This window comes from Octodon degus, unplaced genomic scaffold, assembly GCF_000260255.1.
Source record: "Octodon degus isolate 3935 unplaced genomic scaffold, OctDeg1.0 scaffold00357, whole genome shotgun sequence".
Lineage (NCBI taxonomy): Eukaryota > Metazoa > Chordata > Mammalia > Rodentia > Octodontidae > Octodon > Octodon degus.
In genome coordinates, this window is record NW_004524933.1 from 811,562 (window position 1) to 828,481 (window position 16,920).

Here is a 16,920-nt window from a genome sequence, read left to right on the forward strand (position 1 = left end):
ACTTATCTACTGAACCATCTCCCTGGCTCCTATTGAAAGCATTCTGCTGAAGGAATTATAATTCTTCTTAAAAATAGCAACAGACTTTACAGAGAAAGATAAAGAAAATTTTCTAGTTAAAGCACAGGCTTGATGGAGAAGTTTTCTAGCTGGAGTCAAGATATTGGAACAAGGCATTATGGGTCCTCATAGTACCACTTGTTATGTTTGAACTACATCAGGGTAGAAATGTTGAACATTGCAGTTAGGACATATGGTCAGTATTGGCTGATAAATTTGAGCTAATAAATTTCTAAACTACAAGCGTTCTTGAATCTAAGTACAAGGAGAGCAGCAGTGGGCTAGAAGTATAGCTGCTTGTATAGCATGCTCAGGTTTTGGGTTTGGCCCCTAACATACACATGTGCACAGAACTAGGAATGGAGTCAGGGATAGAGAGACTGATCAATCAGTCGATCATTTCAAAATTGAGGAATTGAGTGAAACTGCAGTTTATGTCATGTGATGTAGTCCAAGGTCCCTTCCCCCACTGTTTGGTTATTTATTGCTACGTAGCAGTTACCCTAAAATTTAATAACTTAAGATAATGAGCAATTTATTGCTTATAATTCTTCCACACTCTAGGATGTTGGCCAGGGTATTACCTGAGAGTTCAGCTGGGTTGGAACATCCAAAGTGACCTATAATGTATCTGATACCTTGTGGTTCCCACTGGGAAGCTAGGCTCAGCTGGGATGCCAAAATGACTGAATACCTATTCCCTTGTCTCTCTATCTTTTGTCTCAGAGCCACCTCTTCTATGACAGGCACTTCCTTTTAGCCTTCTTACATAATATCTAAAGTACCAAAGTGAAAAAAAGAACCTTCAAAGTATCAGCTACCAAGAAAGTGAAATATCAATAAAATGAAGTATTAGTACTTATTCATTGCTTATTAAAAAAACCCTTTTATTTTAGGAAAGGGTCTGCAGGGTGTTCAGGGTCTCAGTACTAGATCAGACTCAAAGTGATTCTTCTGTTTATAGCCTCCCAAGTGCTGGGATTACAGGCGCGCACCAACAACACAGTCTCAGTCGCCATCTCAGTGTGCCCCAGGGGCAGGGCCAGTGCTGGCATGGCAGGCTTGGGTATCAAACCCCTAGCCCCTGTGCCTGCTTGCAGGTGCTTTAATCCACTGAGCTATTTGGCTGACCCTTAAAAAAAATTCAACATCAGCTTTTTTCTTTTTTTTTTGTGCAGTCTCACTATGCAGCTGGGACTTGTAGTGATCCTCTTGATTTCTGCCTACCTAGTGCTGGGATTACAGGCATGTGCCACCACACCTGGACTCCATCACCAGCTCAGCACACCCTAAGTAAGTACTTAGTCTGCTGAGCTATACCACTGGCTCTAACATTAGTTAGAGTGGTATTTTTTGTTCACAAAATCTTAAAAAAACTACACAAATACATTCCTAGGTGAACTAAGATAAATATAAAAGTGAAGCTCTACACCAAGGGCCAGCCAGATAGCTCAGTGGATTAAAGCACCTGCTTAGGCAAACACAGGGACCAGGGTTCAATCCCCAGTGTTGTGCCAGCCTTGGCCCCAGAGCATGCTGAGACAGGGACTGAGACTGGGTATGGTGGCACACACCTGCAATCCCAGTGCTTGGGAAGCTGAAAATGGGAGGATCACTCTAAGTCTGATCTGTGTAGTGAGACCCTGTAGATCCTGTACTAAATACATTAAAAAAAAAACTGTGCAACAAAAATAATCTTTACTTAAACTGTGACACCTATAACATGTAAAAACATGTTACAAAAATCTTTACTTCAACTATGATACCTATACCATGTAAAAACAGCATGTTCCCCATACAGATATCGCTTATGGTGATAGTACACGTGTATTGTTTTCCTGTCTTTTTTTTTTTTTTTTTTTTTTGTAGGACATGCTTGACATCTTGTGGGTTTTGCTGTTTTGTTAGGGAGTTTTTTACCTGTCTGTTCACTGGTGTGGCCCAGAATTCTTCTGCAGGGTTCTTTGGGCAGATGTGTATTGTCCTTCCTCTGTTATAATTGTCATTTATCAATTCCAGTTCCAATTTGTCAGTTACAAAGAGTTTCCAACTTTGAATTGCAATGTTGGTGTTCTCCAGTAGGTTTCATCCCTGGCAAGAACTTATTTAACATTTTCCAACCTAGTTAGAACATGACCGTTTTGTAGCATTTCTACTAGTCAGATACTCAGTATTGTTTGTGTTCTCATCTGACTCAGTATCTTCATTCTATACTTTTCTGTCATTTCTTGCTGTGTGTCACTGTCCTAACCTTTTTGGCATCTATCATCCATGTCATAAAAATAAGCTAAAGCAGTTTGCATGTTTGTCCCATGGAGTAATTGTCCACTAGGAAGTTCACTAAAGGCTTTGCAGACCTGCCTTTAAAATCCTGTTACAAACCAGGTGCAGTGGGGCACAGACCTATAATCTCAGCTATCGGGGGCTGAGGCTGGAGATTTGCAAGTCAAGCGGCAGCCTAGGAAACTTAGTGGGGCTCTGCTTCAAAATAAAAAGGGTTTGGGATGAGCTCAGTGGCTAGGAGAACAGGTAGTCTCTACCTTAAACAAAATCTGCAAGACATTCTATTCGTACTTTAAAAAAAAAAAAAACTAGAAATCTTAATTTAGGACCTTGCACTTTCCAGGCTGTTGCTTATGCCACTAAGCTTATCTCCAGCTGTACTTATGTTGGGTCTGACCAGCTATGGGACCAGCTATGCTATTGGTTGCCTTTCTGCTTTTCTCTCATCTGCCCCATGTCTCAATTTAGAACCAAGGCGTCCTTATTTTTATGTTATCTTTTCTTCACTTTGTATCCTCTCTTCCTAGCTCCCACTTGCCAGTGGTCTTGGAGGATGCTGTCTCCTGAGTGTGCCCTTGCAGCTGTTCCTCCCAGTGAGTGTGTGCCTAGATCCGGGCCAGTGTGTCCAGATTCTGTGTAGCTACCCACCTAGCTAGCCTGTCCCCAGTCATTGGCCTCTTTTCAGCAGAACTGCCTATGTTCTGGGGACAGGAAGGGTGCTGGGATTTGCCCTGTCCCAGAGGCCTGCATAGGCTGGGTGCCATGATGACAGGTTGAAAATTTTAAGCTGTTACAAATCTTTGCAGAGTCATTGCAAAAATAAAATAACATTTTAAATAGCCCTCTAATCTAGAGAATTGTTACAGAAATGTTCAGTGCATTACAGATTTTTATGCTGCTTATTTTTGTCTAGAAACCTTTGAATCTAAGCATTCTTGGAAATTTCTTTGGTTCTGGGAGTCCAGCCAAGGAGGAAGTGCAGTTTGCAGTCATACTGATAGAAGTTTTGCTCTCAGAGATTTGATGCTTGTGTTTACTAAAATATCAATATATGCATAAGTATTTTCAACTATGGTGGCCTTCCACTTCTGCCTTCTCAGAGCACCACCCCACAGGTTGCCAGAATGCTTTAGTTGGTGAGCATATGCAGGTAGAAGTGGCCTGTAGTGTGTTCCACGCAGGTTCCCTGGCATGGTTTCAAACACAGGCCTCTGTCCAGGTTCCCACCTCTGAATCCTGTTTTGTGTACTGCTCTGCTCTGGGCATGTTCAAGTCTCAGGAGCTCGCTAACTCTTGATTTCCAGGCCAATAGGGCAAGGCCATCCAGGACAGGGCCACTGATGCTCATCTTTCTCTAATTTACATTCTTGGGAAGTCATTCAGGAAGATTATTACATGTAAGCCACACCTTTGGTGACCCATTTGCTTGGAATATTTAATTTTAAAAAGCACAAATTAATTTTTAAAAGGCACAAATTTGACTTCATTACAAATTTGGCATTACGTCTTACAGATATTTCTTCAAGATGGAAGTTTTATCTGTGGAAATGTCTGATTGTAAACAAAGAAAACCAATTAATGTAGAAAAAGTGAGTTTCTGGTGATCATTCCAGCTTCACTGTGGGTAGTCAACTGTTGCACATACATACATGTGTGCATACCTAGACCCCAGCCTGCCGTGCTGAAGTAGGTCTGAGACCCATGAACAGCTGCCTTGTGCCTGGCACCAGCAATGCAACCCCTGATGTCCATGCACCCATCCTGTGTTGACCGGGCAACTATCATGGCTGTAGCTGCCAGAGTGGCTCTTATCGCCTGGCTGCTGTTGGGTCTGTGTTGACAGCTGCTGCTTCCTATGCTGCCAGAGAAGTGGTACCACTCAGCAGAACCTCTTGGGGAAGTGTGTTCAACCCAGTCCACAGCTCCCTGCTTTGTGGGGGATAGTGGAGGGGATTGGAGACTTGCCTTTGCTCTGTGCCTTTCTTTGGATCACACCTGGACTTCTGCTTTAGAACGAGTGCCCCTTTACCCCCAAGGCCTCCAAGAGTTCTCTATATAGGCCCTTGGTGGCATAGTACTGCTATGACCCAGCCATGTGTGAATACCTGTGTCCTGGAATGGGCCCAGTGTGGGCTCACCTGGGAGTTGTGCTTAGGAAGAATACTGTTGTGTGGAAGTGATTTTGAAAAAGGAGTGATAAAGGGTTCATCTAATACAAAGTTAACTAGAGCTATAGTAACAGTGTCATGGATCATTTCTTTTACGTATCTAGCTAAGTTACCATTGCCAAATGTACAGCTTTCTGATCTTTATTATCTTGTAGGTATGCATAGATAGCTTTAGTCTGTTAAATGAGGTGTGGTGTTGCTGAGTACTTGATCCAAGGCATCTGGTTTTTGGCTCTGGTTTTTACTCGGGTCATCCTTTCACAGGCATCTAAGGGGATAGTCAGCCTCCATTGAATGTGGCCATCAGCATATTCAGAATATCAATCACATATTCTGAATATGAATCAGCACATCAGAATATGCTGTGAGCCATCAACATCCAGAGCTGGGGCTGAGTCCTCCTAGTTGTAGAGACATGCCTTTCTTGTCTTCTGTGCATAATGGATACTCCCCATGCCATTCTTGCTATCTATACTCCCCATGCCGTTCTTGCTATCTTTCTGCAGCAGCTCTAGTCTTCATTCATGAGTGTGCTAGCTGCCTCGGTATCCTGACGTGATTCAAAACACTGACCTTTCTGGACATCGGACCACAAGGACAACTGGAAGTTGCACAGGGATGAGTGGATGATGAGACACAGAAAGGTGCTTAAGAACCTGCCATTCTTTTACTTCTTTTATTCCTTGCAGAGCTAGAGATCAAAATTGGACTTAGCCTGTGCAGAGCATGCACCTTACCACTGAGCTGCACCCCAACCCACAGTCACACTGCAGACACTGGAGCCTAGGTGCCTTGCTTACCTGTTGTCACTGTGCTGAGAACTTACAGGGCAGATTGCAGGAGAATGATGCTGTGAGTGCTCCTGTGGTAGCCAGAGGCTGCTGCAGGAGAGGCTGAGCTAAGGTGAGCAGTCATAAGAATTAGTATCTTAGGCTGTGCTGTGGCTTGGTGGCCTAGCATTTAGGGGCTTTGGGTGCTATCCCAGCACTACAAGAAAGAAGGAAAAAAGAGGAAGCAGCTTTTGATATTTAGTAACTGTACGGTGGGTGATCAAAATATCCAGTGAATAGATTTTAAAGAAATCATTACAGTGAAAGACACATTTTCATTAATCCTCCTCAAAATTCTCTTCCTCACATTGAATGCACTTACCCACCATTCTTGCCACTTGCTGGAACAGCTCGGGAACACTCCTTTGTGAGTGTCTGTGGGAGGTGTGGTAAAAACTGTGGTGACTGCTGCTGTCCCGTGCCATCCAGTGGAATGGCAGGTTCATAAGCACCTTTCTGTGTCTCATCACCCACTCATCCCTGTGCAACTTCCAGTTGTCCTCGTGGTCCGATGTCCAGAAAGGTCAGTGTTCTGAATCATGTCAGGATACCGAGGCAGCTAGCACAAAGCAACTACAGACACTCATGAACGAAGACTAGAGCTGCTGCAGAAAGATAGCAAGAATGGCATGGGGAGTATATTTGAAGCAATGGGGAATATTTGTAAGGGAGTTAATAGCCATGCGTTATTTTTACTATAATCAATTTTTTTTTAAAAAATTCAAGCGCTCACCATATTTTTCAGTCATACTTCATCATTTCAGTTTTGTAGAATGAAAAAGTTCTTGGTTTCATTTCACAACAATGTGCCTATACCTATAACATGGATACAGTAATTTGGTAAATTTTATGTGATATACTTTTGTTACAAGAAAAATAAGGGTCTTTTGGTGGTGTATAGATATAAAAGATGAAGTGCAGGGCTTTGGAATTTTTACTTTGTTTTTCTACTTGCTTCTGTTTCCCTCTCCTTCCTTTTCCTTGCTGGGGATTGAACCCAGGCCTTGTGCTTGGCTTCACTATGGGGCAGGCTCTTCCTTTCCTGTGAATTGCATCAGTAAATCAGAGCTGTGGAGGCTGGGCATTTAATAAGCCCTGATCATTTGACAGGCTCTGTGTAGTGAGGTTGTGAATAGAGAGCTAAGGGTGTAAGCCGGGGTGTGGAGTGGGGGCACTGGGTGGGCAGCTGAGTAGTCCACACAGCACCCCTGCTGACAGAGCTGCAGAAGCACCAAGCCACAAAGCAGAAATTCCTGGAAAATTCCAGGTTTTGTCAGCACCTCCACTGTACTCGTGTATAGACATTCATCCAGCTTTCAAAGAAAATGGAGAGTTTCCAATGTCCAGGAACGTAGAGGAGGAGTATGCTTTTGCCAACTGGCCTCTCATACCTCTGTTGCTTCATTTTATCTTCATCACACTGCATTTTGGAGTGCATTTTTGTTATATCATTTATAAATATTCCAGTTCTTTTGCTGAAAGGTAAGGGCTGCTTTTTGTTTTCAGTTGGGCTCAGGGCTCAGGGCTGTGCACTAAACTATAGCCCCAGTCCTTTTTATTTTTTTATTAGAGGCTTACTGAGTTGCCTCCTGCCTCAGTTTCCTGAGTAGCTAGAAATAGAGGCGTATGTCACTGCACCCAGAAGGCTCTTCTCTTAGAGCTAATCACTGTATCACTGTCACCTCAAGGTTATTTTATACTTTTACTTATTTTTGCTGTTGAGTCATTATTCAGGATCTAAACAAGGTCCACATAGTACATTCACTTGATTTATTCTTTTTGTTTGTTTGTTTTGTTTTTGCTTTTTTTGCAGAACCAGGGATTGAACTCAGGCCCTTGCGCTTGCCAGAGAAGTGCTTATTCTACTGAGCCATCTCTCTGGCCCCCTCTCTTTCTTTTCATTTCTTGTTCTTGTTCTTGTTCTGAAAATCATAATGTTTGTGTGGCATAGTTGTTCTCATACTTTGAATTTTGCTGAATTTATCCAAGTGATATAATTCAACGTTTCCCACCTTTATGTTCTCATAAACAAGATCTTAATTTTAGAGGTTTGATCTGATTAAGGTCCATGTTCTTGTAAGATTTTTTTAAAAATATTTTTATTGAGAAAGAAATAGCAATGAGACTGTTTCACAACTGATTACAAGTACATTTTCAATAATTAATACATTGCAGAGATTTCTTAAACTGAGTGTAGTGGCACACACCTTCAGAGACTGAGGCAGGAGGATCACATTTGCCCAGTAGTTTGGGGCCAGCTGGGGCAGCATAAGGAGATCCTGTCTCTTGAAGAAAAACACTGTCTGTGTGACATGTGGTGTTTGCAATAGCATATAATGTCTGGTGATTTTCTCTTTGCAGTGGAGACACTGTGCATTAATGATCCATTCTTTCATTATGGTGTGGGTGGTGCTTCTGCTCCTGTCTTGTCATCCCTTCACTGTTAGCTGGAGTGCTTCTGCAGAGTTGTTCCCACAAATTGCCACACAGAGATAGAGTACGTGCTGGGCAGGCGGGCTGCGTAAGTAGCTCTTTTTTACTTAAACTCCTGGAGGGTCCTTAGCAGTCCCACATGGCCCATGATGTCCTCTCCCACCCACCCCTTAAACTGTGTGAATGTGTGACTTTTTGGCACTTGCTGATGTCTTGTTGGAACCAGGGATTGAACGCAAGCCCTTGCGCTTGCCAGGGAAGTGCTTATTCCACTGAGCCATCTCCCCAGTCCCAATTGCTGATGTCTTGAGTTGATTGCCATTGCTCCTGTTGATATCCACGTTGCTGTTCCTTTGGCTGGGACAGCTATAAGTTGTTCCCCAGGAATCCAGGCTCATAATGGCCACCCAGCCCTGAGTGGGGGTCAACCCACCCCTCGCTCAGCCCTGGTTCCTTTTTTACTGGTTGGCTAGCTTCTTTTTTGCACGTGATTTATAAATCACACACAGATCAGCTTGGGGCTGAAGTAAAATTAAAGTTTATAACGGGAATCAACAGAGACAGCTGCTGCACTGTCACTCTGGACAAGAGGCAGCACTTGCCTTATGGGGCTCCATCCTTTTTTCCTGCTCATTCTGCGTTGTCTCAGAAAGTGTGTGGCCTTACTCCCATTTTGCCACCTTGCTTCCTGCCAGGCAACTGCATGAAAGTTGTCCTAGCTCCCCGTGTTAGGTACACACTAGACTCGGGAACTGCTGAGTTAAGATGCTGATGGGAGCTTGCTGGCTTTGTGACCTAGAGCAGGTGACAAGCAGCTGGCCTTCCCAGCTTACCCTGGGAGACTGTGTTTAGAGACCATACCCACATTCCACAGCTGGGCTTCCAGGCTTCCAGGACAGAGCCAGGAGTGTGTGGTATTCTTTAAAGAGAAAACCCCAGCGTTTCATGCTGATACTTCAGCAAGGGGAGCAGAGGATATTACTGAACTTCTTTGATTTTTATATTTGTATGTCATTCTGATAAACTTGGTTTCTAATAATACTGGTATTTTTTTTAATGTTGTTACTAACAAGTGATTACTGAATGCAGTTTTAAATTAACATTTCCGGGCTGGGGAGATGGCTCAGTAGGATAAGCGCTTGACTGGCAAACACAAGGATCTGAGTTCAATCCCTGGTTCCGCAAAAAAAAAAAAAAAAAAATTAACATTTCCCATCAGTCTTTACAAAAAATGTTTATTTGTCACACAAAAATTGTATGTTTTTAGTACTGTTTGATGTTTTGGTGCAGGGATACATTGTATAATCCTGATTTTTTATTCTTAGGTTAGATTCCTCTAGAGATGTAAGGCAAATTGTGTTTTAAGTCATTTGAAATAATGCCTTCTTGCTGCATGATTTCATCATCAATTTGAGGGAAGTTTAGGTTTGTTTCATTTTGCTTTTGATTATTTATTTGTTACTGGGTCTTGCTAACACAATTCAGACTCATAGTGATCCTCCTGTTTCAGCCTCCCTAGCACTGGGATTATAGGTTTGGGCCACCACGCCCGGTTTTGGGGTCGGCACAGTGCGCGTAGGCTTGGGCCAGCACAGCATGTGGTACCAGGGATTGAACTCCAGTCTTTGTACTTGCCAGGTAGGAGCATAGATCACTGAGCTATTTCCCTAGCCCGCTTTTGAATTTTAGAGATGAGTGTGTTTTGATTAATTTTTAAAGAATCAGCTATGGTGGCTCATGCCCATATTCCCAGGGAATATGGACCAGGAGGCTGAGGCAGGAGGATCACTGTGAGTTAGAGGCCAGCCTGGACTACATGAGAGACACTGCCAAAAAAAAAATAATAATAATCATAAACAACACTTATAGAATTCTAGAACTAACTGTGTAGGATAAGGTAGAATCAAAGAAAATCAGAAAAGTCCAGCTCTGAGTCTCATGTATCCCTATTCCACTTACATGATAGGTGTGCCCACGTGTGCCTCCCTGTGTGTGTGTGTTCCTGCCAGCTCCTGGTTAGCTGAAGGCAGGTAGCTCATGATTGTGTTCCACCTTTCTGTAAGCTCCTGGTGCTTGCTCTGTAGAGATGTGTAGAGATGATCTCCATGGCATTTTGCAGGGCTGTTTTATTCTGCTATGTCCATGTTCTGTGGGTTTTAAACTGGTCCAATGTTAATGGGTGTTTGCTGGTCCTTACCCTGTCACTCTATCTTCCTGAAGCTGCTCAAGACCGTGCAGCCTGACTTGGTCCCAGTTTCGGAGGAGCAGGAGTGTGTCTGTAGTTGGGCCGTGTGGGGTTCTGTACATCCCTTTATAAACTTTGAGGGTGCTCTGCCTATTGACTGGTGCCCTTGTGGTGCTGTTGAGAGGCCTGAATTCATTTGATTTTCACCCTTTGGGAATACAGCACCCATCTCCCTACCATACAGGAAAGTTTCCCCATCTTTGGATGGTAAAGAGCTTCATAATAATACAGGTAAGGGGGCCAGGGAGATGGCTTAGTAGGATGAGTGCTTGCCTGGCAAGCGCAAGGGCCTGAGTTCAATCCTTGGTTCTGCCAATAATAATAATAATAATGATGATGATGATGATGATGATGATGATGATGATGATGTGGGGGAGATGGCTCAGTAGAATAAGTGCTTCCCTGGCAAGCCTGAGTTCAATCCCTGGTTCTGCAAAATAAATAAATAAATAATAAAAAAATACAGGTAATAGCTTTGGTGTAGATTTTAAAAATATTCCATTGTACCAAGAAATTCTGCAGCAGCCAGTCATCTGGAGATTTGTGTGCCTTTCTGTCCTTGATTCTTGGCATCCTGTATGATTTTTCCTTTCCTCTCTGTTCTTTACTACTCTCTGGGACTCCTTTTGGGCCAGATGTTGGAGTTGCTGGCATTACCTTCGAATATTCTTAATATCACACACACTTCTATCTTTGCTTTTATTTTCTGTCATGTATTTTTAAAAATTCCTTTCCTAGAACCCTTTGATTGAATTTTTGGTTTTCTTTCTTTCTTTCTTTTCTTTTTTTCTGGCTCAGCTCACCCTGAGGGTGGGGCTGGCAGGGCATGTGGTGCCAGGGATTGAACTGTGGTCCCCTGTGTCTACCTGAGCTTGCCCAAGCAGGTGCTTTAGACCACTGAGCTATCTCATCAGCCCCATCTTATTCTTAATTTCTCCTAGTGCTTCTTCTCTTCATTAATAATATCAAGGTTTAGCTTTGTAGGTGCTATCTCGGATAGCAAGAAGGTATTGTGGAAGGGTGAGTGTGTGTGTGTGTGTGTGTGTGTGCGCGCGTATGTATTTTGGCTCATCTCTTCTGGAGCTCTTTCTTGATTAATGAGAAAATGCCAGCACAGTGGCTGAGTGGTGGGGACCCAGAGGGGAGAGACATATAAGGTAAAGCAGTGGAGGCCACTGTGGACATGAGAGGCTAGGTGGATGCATTGTGGCATGTTTAGTTTTGTTGTTAAGAATAAGCAATACACAGAACACTTAGAGCTCTGTTTGGACACTGGATTTTGTTATTTGTATACAATGTGAATCATAGAAGCCACTTACTCTGCCTTGTTCTTGGAAAGTGGGATTGCAGGGACCTTGGGGCAGGGAGGTGGATAAGAACATGGGGGGCAGAGTGAGCCCATTAGTGAGGGATGGGACCTCTGGATGCATCCCAGAGCTAGGGTGGTCTCCCTTTTGTACCACATAGTGTGATTTACTGGGTCCACAAGAGGGTGGAGGCCATGGTGAGTCTGTGAGACTGATGGAAGGAACCGAGGGAGTTTATGGTAAATGCTGTTAGCAGAGAAAGCCTGGTCCCTGGGTAGGATTGGGGCATGTGTCCTCCTCTACAGGAAATCTGTTAAGAGAGAGCAACCTGGTCTTCCCTCATGGAAAGGAGGTTGTTGCATTATTATGAATCAGGAGGCAGCTGTAACTAAAAGAAAAATACATTTACTGATACTGTTGTTTATTCTTTCCTGCCACATCAGCAGCAGGTGTCCTGTGAGTGCTGGTACATGTTCAGTTATGACAGGGCCAGGCAGCAGCCCCCCTGGTCTTCCTACCCTGTCCAACAGTGCATCTGCTCTCCTGTCTTCTTGTGGTGGTCATGTTTTGTAGGAGATGTGCTCTGGGAGGTAATGTGATGTGAACATAATAATCACATTGGCCTCACTATTTGTAAAACATGAAATAATACAGTCTCTACAACGAATAACTCTTGAAAGAAATGTTAGAAGTTACAGCCCTGTGAAGAAAGGCATACTGTTCCCATGGTACACGGGGCTGAATCTGAAGGGCAAGGACTCTGCAGAAGTATTTGAGGAAGAAGTGAAAACACAGAAGAGGAGCAGAGGCAGACCCTTCTGGTATGTGTCTGCATCCTGAGAGTGTGGCCCACTTTCCATAAAGTTGGACTTGCATTCTGCAAGGCCGTCTGAAATGCATCCTCACAGGAAATCAGACAGTTTAGGATTGTTTATCCCCATAGATAACATTGGGACTATTGATAGGTCTTAGTTTTTTGTTTTAACCCATTAAGAGCATACATTGAACTGTGAAACCAATACATCATTACTAAGCTTCGGAAGGCAGACAATTGATTTTTTCTGTATCGTTAAATTTCTGTCAGCATTTTTTTTTTTTTATTTTAGTGCAGGGTCTACAGGGTCTCACTACACAGATCAGACTCCTAATGATCCTCCTGTTTTCAGACTCCCAAGCACTGGGATTGCAATTATGTGCCACCACGCCCAGTCTCAGTCTCCACCTCAGCATGCCCAGGGCTGGGGCTGGAATTCTAGGGATTGAACCCCATCCCCATAGTCCACTGAACTGTCTGGCCAACACTGCTGTCAGCATTTTTGTGGCTTCCCTCTGATAAGTTTTTGATGGCATGTCTTGTATACCAGCTTGTTACTGTGCACATGTGTCATTTTGTCACCTGCATGTCACATCTGTGCTTCTCTGTTGCTGTAATGGCTACATGCTCTTTCTTTCATGGTATGAGTGTCTCAGTGTCTCAGTTACTTTTCTGTTATTACTGGGACAAAAATACCTGACACCCAAAATTAAGGAAAGAAAGGGTTATTTAGCTCATAGAGGAGGTTTCAGTCCATACTTGGCTGGCTCCAAGGCAGAATGGCACATGGCAGAGGGCAGCAGCTCATGGGGGCAGAAACAGCAATGAGCGAAGAGTGGAGCAATGACTGTGGCAGAGGCTAGCAAGCCTGTCTCTCCTCCTCATGTTGTGTGTAGATTACCCAACCTAGAGCAGATGTAGCCCTCAAACTCATAATCTCACATTGTATCATGAATTAATCACAAACTCTAGAAGCCTGCCCCAGTGATTGCATGAGCCTTTGGGGGGACAGCTAGACACAAACCGTAACACTCAGTTTACATAGCTTTGCCCCAGATGGGTTACTTAGGATAAAAATCCCAGAGCTTGTGGGTTTTGTGTGCCAAACTTAGCAAACATGACTGTTCCTTAGGGACTTTGCCTACCTTATGTGTTCATGTGAGCCTTCACACTGGAAGGGACATGGTCTGTTTTGTGCTTGTGTTCATGATGAATGTATGTGACATGAGGGAGGGGTTGATTCTCTTGCTTGGAGGTCAGGGTGCACAGCAGAAGAGCAGCTCACTCGCCTGTCTGGGAGACCAACAGTCAACACTGCAAAACTGAGCCTCTCTTGCACTTGTTTCTGCGATGTGGGTAGTCCTCTCAGGCTGGTCAGTGGCTGTGCAGGGAGGTAACAATAGGGATTATAGAAGAAGCACCACAAGGAGCACTGCACCACTGATGGGGCACTGGGTTGGTCCAGGAAGCCACGTGAAGGTATCTGTGACAGAGGGTAGCAGTGCAGTAGTGATGAACAAGTGGCTCACAGAGGAGTGCTGTGTGTCCTGTGGAATGTCAGACAGGTCTGTATGGAGTGTGTCTGTGTGATGTGTGTAGACACTGCCCTTCATACCACCTGCAACAGGGCTCCCTGTTCCCACTTCTTGAAGCTGGAGTGAAGCAGGTTCCAGGGAACACAGAGCCACGAACATCACCTACCCTGCTTCCTTGATAGTTTTCCTAACTATGTTCCTATATAGTTGTATAGTTGTGTATAATTGTTTTTAAAAACAATATGTTTTAGCTCACATTCCTGTGTGTTGATCTGAGTAGAAGTGTTCCCCTATGAGTCCTGGTGCTCTGCTGCCTGGTTAGTGACACTGTCCTGAGGGTACTTGAGGGTACAATCACCCGAAAGATGGAAGAAGTGTGTGCTTGTCACATGTGACCTTAGGGCTGTGAGTCCTGCTGTTACCTTTCCTGCTTAGCCCCTCATCCCTTGGACAGGGTTAATGCGTGAAATCCCTCAAGAGGGTACTCCCTTGCATTTAAGGCGTCTGTCCTTTATTAGGATTCAGAGAGCATAGAGCTGTTTGAACCTTATGAATAGTTGGCATTTGTTGGCTTTGTATATAGCCTGAGAGTTCTCTGGGAGCCTTAGGGAGAGAATGAAGAAGAGAATGTGAATTCAGTTACTGGGAAATAGGGGATGAAGAGAAAACTGGAGCAAAGCGAAGGATGTCTGTAGTTGTTGAGGGCAGGTGGACAGATACTTTCACGTGAGGTGGCCAGATTGCGGTGCTCCATGCACATCACTCCCATCTTTCCTGGGGTGCTCCTCAGAGCAGTACTCAGCAGAGGGCAGCCAGAGACCACATACAGCCACCACCCATGTGTGTGCGTAACAGCACTTTGCTGGAGCAGAATGTCTCAGTCTGCTTTGTGTTGCTGTAACAATATACAGAGGCTGGGTACTTTAAAGAAGAAGGAGTTTTAATAAGCTCACACTTTTGGAGGTCCAAGGGCATGGGGTCAGATTGGCCTCCTGGGGAGGGCCTCTCGCTATGCTGGCACAAGGTGGATGGCATCCTATGGGGAACACATTAGAGAGAGGGGAAAGAGGGAGAGACAGTGCCTGGTCACAACCTACTCTTGAGGTAAGCTAGTAAGGTCTCACTCCTCTCCTGTAAGAACATTCACTTCCTTCAAGACCTGATCCCCATCTTTTTCAGGACCTACCACCTAACTTCCACTGCATGAGCCTGATGGAATTGTTCATTCACATGCACAGCTGTTCTCAGGCTGCCAGGCAGAGTAGGTAATGGGCACAACATGGCCTACACACCTGGAAAATTTACTGTGTGCTTCACAAGAAAGGTTTGCCAATACAGCTAGGCATGGATCATAGATATTGTGAATTTATTTTAGGCTTCTTAATCTCTGATCTTACTGTTCTATAGGTATAAGGCAGGAGTTTTAAGGAAAAATCATGACTTATGAGTGTTTTATCATGAAAAAAAGTTAACTTCAAAAATGGTGTAATGGAGGGCTGGCCAAATAGCAGATTAAAGCGCCTGCAAGCAGGCACAGGGACTGGGGATTTGATCCCCAGGCCTGCCATGCTGACCCTGCCTGTGGGGTGTGCTGAGATCCCTGCCTGTGGGGTGTGCTGAGATGGCAATTGAAACTGGGCCTGGTGGTGCACACCTGTAATCCCAGCTCTTGGGAGGCTGTAAACAGGGGGATCACTACAAGTCCAATCTAATAGTGAGACCCTGAACACCCTGTAGACCCTTCCCTAAAAATACAAAACAATCAAACAAAAAAAGCCCCACAAAACTGAAGCATTGGTGTGTTTTAAACTTGAGTAGGTACCAGAAAGTTGATCTCTGATTACACATCCCTGATCCACTAGACTTTAGATGCTCTCATTTATTACAAAGTGGAAATAGTAGTTTCCCAGAAAAATCATTTCCTATTTTTTGAGGCAACTGTCATTACAACATATTTAAGTATGAATATGAATATAAATATGTAGTGCTGATCTTATTCTTGGAAACCTGACAAGTATTTTATGTGGTTTATATTTCTATCCTCTTAGCTCAAGATCCATGGCCCAAGATGACTCTAGCAGTGGAGGCTGTCTTCTGTAGAGAGGGGGACTGGATCGCAGGCTGGGATGAACATGCCACTGCACCAGGTCTCTGCCATTCCAGCCCAGGACAGTGCTTCTGCTAGGATCTTTAGGAGCAAGACCAAAGAAAAGGAGAGGGAAGAACAGGTAAGCTTTTTGTATTGCACTGTATTTATTAAAAATTACTTAAATATGATCTAGACTAATATCTAAACTCCAGAGATCAGGGTTTTCTCTGATCTTATACTAAGAAGCACATACGTAGTATGCTTAAAGAGATTATCTTTTGGTTTTTAGATTTTTAAATAAAGGAGTAAACTCACTTTGTTTGTAAATGGTTAACTTAAAGGCCTAAATTATCATCTCTGATTAAGTTTTCATGATTATATTTGGTAAATCACTAAGACAAAGTTGTTGGAATTCTTAGGACATAATGCAAAGTATAAATTTATGTTAAGTAAATGAGCTGGGGCATAGTGGTGTAGACCTGGGAAGCCTAGGGCAAAAATGATCCCAAGTTCAAGCCGAGCCTGGGCAACTTAGTGACTGAACAAAATCCTGTGTCAAAATTTAAAAAACAAAAAGGTTGGAGATGTTGCTCAGTGTGATGGTCCTAGGCCCTGCTTAATGCAAGGGTCCATGGTGTATGGCTGCCACACATTGCCATAGCGTATGTCACACCACAGTGTATGTCTGCTCAACCAACCACTGGTGAGGTCAAATATGCAGCTATAGCATAGTGACAGAAGTGGGTACACTCATGATGGCCTCATCCCAGCCTGCGCCATCCAGAAAGACTCTTGGAGAGGATAGTACTGGTGTGGAAGGCTGAGCAGGGACCCAGAGAGGGAGAAGGCAGTGTCCTGATCAGGATGCTACGTGCCAGCTACCCAGAGATTGGAGCACAGGGAGTATGAAGAGATTTAGAATCAACTGGACATAAAGATTGGACTAGGTAGGGGTTTGGTAGGAGATTACACAGTTAACACAAAGTTTTGTGCATAGTGTGAAGGATCAGAGGTTTGTTCTTAACACTTACATGCAGCCTGTATCTTGGAAAGCAAATTCAAGGAGTGGTAGACTAACTGAGGGTTATTTAGTAACTTACTTGGTCTAGGTTTGTGAACTTTTTCTATAGTGGGTCAGAAAATAGATACAGGAGTT

At 43.8% G+C, this 16,920-nt stretch overlaps 1 protein-coding gene across 7 annotated transcripts in view; it reads left to right on the forward strand.

Annotated features, from left to right (window-relative positions):
• The window catches only part of March8 (membrane associated ring-CH-type finger 8), an 89,538-nt gene that overhangs the window by 24,835 nt on the left and 47,783 nt on the right, over positions 1–16,920 (forward strand). For 6 of the 7 annotated variants that reach the window (XM_023708402.1, XM_023708404.1, XM_023708401.1 and 3 more), the window contains one exon: positions 15,724–15,903. In XM_023708402.1, coding sequence (XP_023564170.1) covers positions 15,802–15,903 — 102 coding nt within the window. In that variant the 5' untranslated portion in view covers positions 15,724–15,801. Of the gene's footprint in view, positions 1–13,623; positions 13,706–15,723; positions 15,904–16,920 lie in introns of those variants that run through there. The other variant, XM_023708403.1, reaches the window with a different exon arrangement.